The sequence below is a fragment of the Saccostrea echinata genome, unplaced genomic scaffold, assembly GCF_033153115.1.
Source record: "Saccostrea echinata isolate AGI-Se365-2 ecotype Australia unplaced genomic scaffold, CSIRO_AGI_Sech_v1 ptg000033l, whole genome shotgun sequence".
NCBI lineage: Eukaryota > Metazoa > Mollusca > Bivalvia > Ostreida > Ostreidae > Saccostrea > Saccostrea echinata.
Window position 1 is genome coordinate 1,605,037 of NW_026889782.1, and position 5,021 is coordinate 1,610,057.

A 5,021-nucleotide genomic window follows, 5' to 3' on the forward strand; every position below is an offset into this window, starting at 1 on the left:
GTCTGATTTTACATTAGATTGTGCTTTTGTTGCATTTTTATGAAAGGGAAAAAAAGGAAACTGTATTAGATATATTACTGTAATCTTTCTTATCACAAAATAGAAAAACATTAAAATAAACACGTTACAAAAAGGTTTAACAGTATTCACACTAACAATTAACCCCGGTCAGTTTACATTACTTAGATCCACTCCCCAAATTTATCTTCAAGGCATCAGATAAGGAGTGGTTCTAGCTTAGCTGGTCAGTTTCAGTGTCATGATAACCTTGTTATGCAATTTTCTTGCTGGGCAGCGATACAGAGAAGTTGTCTGCAGCATTTCTAGGTCAAATTTTGAATTCAACTGATGGACAAGAAGTGCGCGTCTTCTTGCAGTTCACATATTATGTATTTTACACGCCATGCACAAGGATTAAGGCTAGATTATGAACTTCTGCTCAGTAAGTATAACTTCCTTTTCATGGATTTAGAAGAAATTTTAGATTTTCTAGTACCCATACATTATTTTATTCTTCTTTTGTAATAATATTTGTAATCTGCATGCAAAACTTTAATTACTTCGCAATAACCAATTCCTTTATCCTTACAACTTATTTTGAATGGAGACAATAACCTTACTTACAACCAAAATATTGCAGTAACATGTTCATGAATTTATTACAAAGAGATTTGCATGATATTGTTTCTCTTCTTTTTTTTTTAATTGTCAAACCATAGAACCAGCATCTATTTATGTGTTCTTATTAACTTTCACATTTAGGCCTCTATTATTTTTGTTAGTCATATACGTTAATTTGCAAACATATTGTATCATCAGCTCACTTATAATTAATTTTCTACCATTTATTTTGTCTTATTTTTATAAATTTCTTTTGAATATACACATGTATATATTTCTTTTTTCAATGATATGTAACTAATATTTACTTGTAAATGTATGACATTAACCTTGTATTATGGAGAGGACTTATATAGGCAGTGCCTGTTGTCCAACCTTATTATGATTATACATAATAAAATATTGTTTAAATTAATCTGCGTGAAATGCACATCCTTAGTTCGTGTATTTCAGTGCCTGGGAAGGACAAGTAACTGATGGGGCCAATGGCCCCCCTCTTCATAAAATGATGGGGCCATTTTGAAACTTATGGGGCCAAGAGAGAATACAATGGGGCCATTTTTAAAATTTTCGTAGTATGAACATATTCTGTTAATGCTATGATTATGCATGCACCTCAGACAATAAAATTAATGCAAATAAAACAAAAAAAATTTTTGGATTGCTTTATTGACATATCATAACATTATGATAAGCCTACATGCCTACTGATCAGAGATGATACGCTTTTTCAAAGAATTCCATTTTTTCAAAACATCATCATAATTGATAGTATCTTGTATGTTTAAGGTCAGACGACACGTTCCTCAAAAATATATAATTTTTCCCAAGAATTTGTCATTGAAGTATTGCTACTTAAACAAGTTTCCTCACCAAAAATTGAGGTACCTTACCAGGCATTTGGGCAAGGTACCAGAGGGTGATATTTCCTATATAATCCATATAGGTAATCTTTTGAATTGCCAATGTTACAATTTCTGGTGTACTTATTTTTTAAAACATATTGAAAACAATTAAGAAATCACAAGAGAATGACAATTATGAATAATTTTTGATATAATACCAAGGTATACAAAACATATAATTAAGTAACGTGTCGTCTGACCTTAATCGAACTCTCAGCAGTCGGTCGGAAATTTTGGGTGCCAAGGAGTTTCTCTGCTTGGTTAGAATAATGTTTTGTTGGGAAAACACACGTTCACAACTTGCAGTGTGAAGGGGCAAAGTGAGTGCAATCTGTGCAAGCTTGATCAGTTCATCCAAGTCTTCTTTATGGTGTTTTGTGAGTAGTTCCCACAAGTCTTGCATCCGGTCAGTTGGGTATCTGGCAGACTTAACAATCTGCTTGGCCAACATCCACTGATTTCTAACTTTCTCTGCACATAATACCGGCTGTGATATGGCAGATTTGTGAGACTGCAATTTGAATAGAAGTAAGTAGATTAATATTTATAATATAAACATTGTCATTTTTTCATTGATTTGAAATAATCTTTAATCTTCAAATAAAATTATTTTGAAGAATGAAATAGTTACTTTTGAAGTTCCATAGTAGTCAAGAAGTTCATTTACTTCTTCAACACCATATGTCTCTGTATCACTGAAATTTATGGTTCGCATGGACAGGACATAGAAGGCATCCATCAGGGACTTCTGTGGAAATCTAAAGTCAAAGATATTTTTTTCCAAATAATTTGTATTGTTTAATAACATTAATCAATTAATGCAGATTTCCTTACAATTAACTTATATATCTCAATCTGTCTAGCCTATTCTTGATGTACAAAATGAAGAAAAAATTATTTTATATTACAGTAGCAGTATGTTATTGTCTCTATGACTGGAGTGGAATAACCAAATAAATGACCTTTTCCTAATATTTGAGACCAAGCTATTTATAAATTGGCCCTTAAGTGACTGGAAATTTGCACCAGGAACTTTATGAATTCTGTGTCCCTTGAATTCAGGATGGTCATCAACTTCTGTAATATCTGAAGCAAACTGCTCAACAAATGTAGTGTGGAAAGTTTTTCCTTCTTTGAAAGCCTCCAGCTCATGCAGACATGAGTCAACTGAAATCTATTTTTAAAAGTTTGATATATAAATAAAATTAAATTATACAGAATCACGATTTGTGCTTTATTTTTGTAATATGTATTGTAAATTAAAATGCATAATATCTTATTATGTACCTTAGCCCGAGCAACATCCAAGTCATCCTTCTGAAAGGTTAGACACAATCTCATGACAATTGGAAGAATGTCCATCATTAGATAGGTGATATATATAAATTGCGTTGTTGCCATTTGCTTTAGAAGTCCTTTGGCTTTAGGGTCTTTTTTGGCTTCTCGGTTGTGCAAGTAAGTTAAAAGAGGATCCAGAGTTTTGTAAATGGTTTCTAATCCATCGTAGAATGAGAGCCAGCGCACAGCATGAATTTCTTTATACTTAAGCATTGGATGATCCAAAAGAGCTTGAACTTTGTGAACTTCCTTCTCCCTATCTGCTGACACTTTAAAATAATAGAATAATTTTGTCATAAATTCCTGGTATCTTTTCAAAGCAGGGATGCCATTAGCTGCTTGTGCAGTGCATAATGCTAATCTGTGTGCCATACAATGAATGTTTAAAATGTGGGGATTCAATTCTTTCAGTCTTCCAATAACACCTTTATCTAAACCTGTCATTACTGATGCTCCATCTGATCCAAAACCGAGAACCTTTGACAAAGAGATGTTTCGTAATTTCAACTCCTTAGTTATCTCAGAAGTCAATCCTTCCCCTGTCCCACTCTCATACTCAATGTCTCTCAAAAACACAGTTTGTGCTCTAGAATTTTCTGGGTTAATTATTCTAGCTGTCATTGTCATTCTCTTCTTGTTACAAATGTCTGTACTTTCATCAGCAAATATTGTTACAAATGGTGACTTCTGAAGCTTTTCAGTTGTTTTCTCTTCTATCACATCACTAATTGCATGTAGAAATTCATTGGCTGAATAGTACGACTGATAATCGATTCGATTTCCAACTTGTAAAAAATGGAGACTTGGTGTGCCTATATCTTTAAGAAAATCCATCATACTTTCAAATTTTGACAGTGGTAAATTCTCATTGGCAAGCCAATGCACAGTCTTTATAGCCTTTATTAAAGCTACATCATGGTCTGTCATCATTTTAGCCACAGCTACATTCATCTCTTTACTGAGTGATTGTGCTTGTATACTATCCCTGTGATCTTGAGAATTTTCATGTCTATTTAATGACGATGTTTTAAATGTGCCACAACCCTGCGTAAATATATTGTCTTTACCCCTTCCTTTACAGATAGTGCAAAACATTTTTTTCCGATTCGTAAATCATCCAGGGCCACAATTTCAACCATGATGACTGAAATTTCCTTTTTTGTTTATCAGTATTACTGGTCTCGTCATTGTTCGATTCTGCATCAGCATTCTCACCTCTTATATTTGCTGTATCTCCTTCCTCGGGACTCGATTCTGAACTTAAGCCTGTTGGAAATTGCATTGATGTTAGTGTCTTTTGACCACGTGGAAGTGAAAACTTCATTTTCTTTGCCGGCGGCATGTCAGAATTTAAATGGCGTTTCCGATACTATCATTCCGTACTCCTCGGACAATTCCATCTAACTTTGGTGAAGATTACCGATAACGCCGACCTCGATAAAATAACGAAATAGAAAATAATGCGTGTGCGCATTTCACCAGATATTTTGCGGGATGCGCCGCATGGCGCAGCGCACCATTATTACATTGCGCCATTTTTCGGCAGTATGCGCATATGGCGCGTGGCGCGGCCCTTTCCCGGGCCCTTGTATTTATGTGTTTGGTTGATATTCATTTGCTCATGAAATTAAAATATAGTATACAATTTAATTGCAGTTGGCCGTAAGATTCCATCAACCACTGACGGCTTTGAGACGTAGTTGATGCCCTGATTGGATGAGATCCATCGCCCGTGAAAATTACAAAGGAATGCAAGATTGTGTATGTACACCTCCATGTTTTTAACATTTTTCTTCAGTAATAATTATTTATAACCATACTGTTACAGTTATGAATTTTAACACGAGGACAAATATAATTCTTTTCATTAATTCCAAGTATAAGAACATGTACTTTTGTCTGTTTTTTTTTTATTATTCATGTTTATTTTTATCATTTGAAATAACAAGTTATCAAATAAATGACTTTCATATCATTATTTCTTTCGGTAATAGGTTTTGCATTAGAGGATGGAGCTTCTTGTTCATTTCTTTCCGACTGACGAGTCATTTTGTGGGACTTACATGTAACTATGCGCGTGATTTAAAATCAATGGATCCGCCACTTTGTGGAACTTAGTTTTAGACAGATGCGTGATATGATGAACCTTGATATGAT

At 34.0% G+C, this 5,021-nt stretch overlaps 1 protein-coding gene across 1 annotated transcript; it reads right to left on the reverse strand.

Moving 5' to 3' along the window:
- Nucleotides 1-1,510: 1,510 nt before the first annotated feature.
- Nucleotides 1,511-4,206, reverse strand: LOC133199222 (zinc finger protein 862-like). The gene is made up of 6 exons (XM_061335060.1): nucleotides 4,041-4,206; nucleotides 2,814-3,856; nucleotides 2,540-2,700; nucleotides 2,158-2,284; nucleotides 1,727-2,037; nucleotides 1,511-1,550 (listed from the first exon to the last, which is right to left on the reverse strand). Exons 1-6 carry the CDS (start codon nucleotides 4,204-4,206, stop codon nucleotides 1,511-1,513), a joined length of 1,848 nt encoding a protein of 615 aa, XP_061191044.1.
- Between the last annotated feature and the right edge of the window lie 815 nt (nucleotides 4,207-5,021).

Bases quoted from the DNA above. Each gene is read 5' to 3' on its own strand.
- LOC133199222 (XM_061335060.1), bottom strand. From the start codon at position 4,206: ATGCCGCCGGCAAAGAAAATGAAGTTTTCACTTCCACGTGGTCAAAAG. The intron at 2,701-2,813 runs GTACATAATAAG...TTTTAAAAATAG, and splicing joins TGGATGTTGCTCGGGCTAAG to ATTTCAGTTGACTCATGTCT. The intron at 2,038-2,157 runs GTAACTATTTCA...TTCAAATTGCAG, and splicing joins ACTACTATGGAACTTCAAAA to TCTCACAAATCTGCCATATC.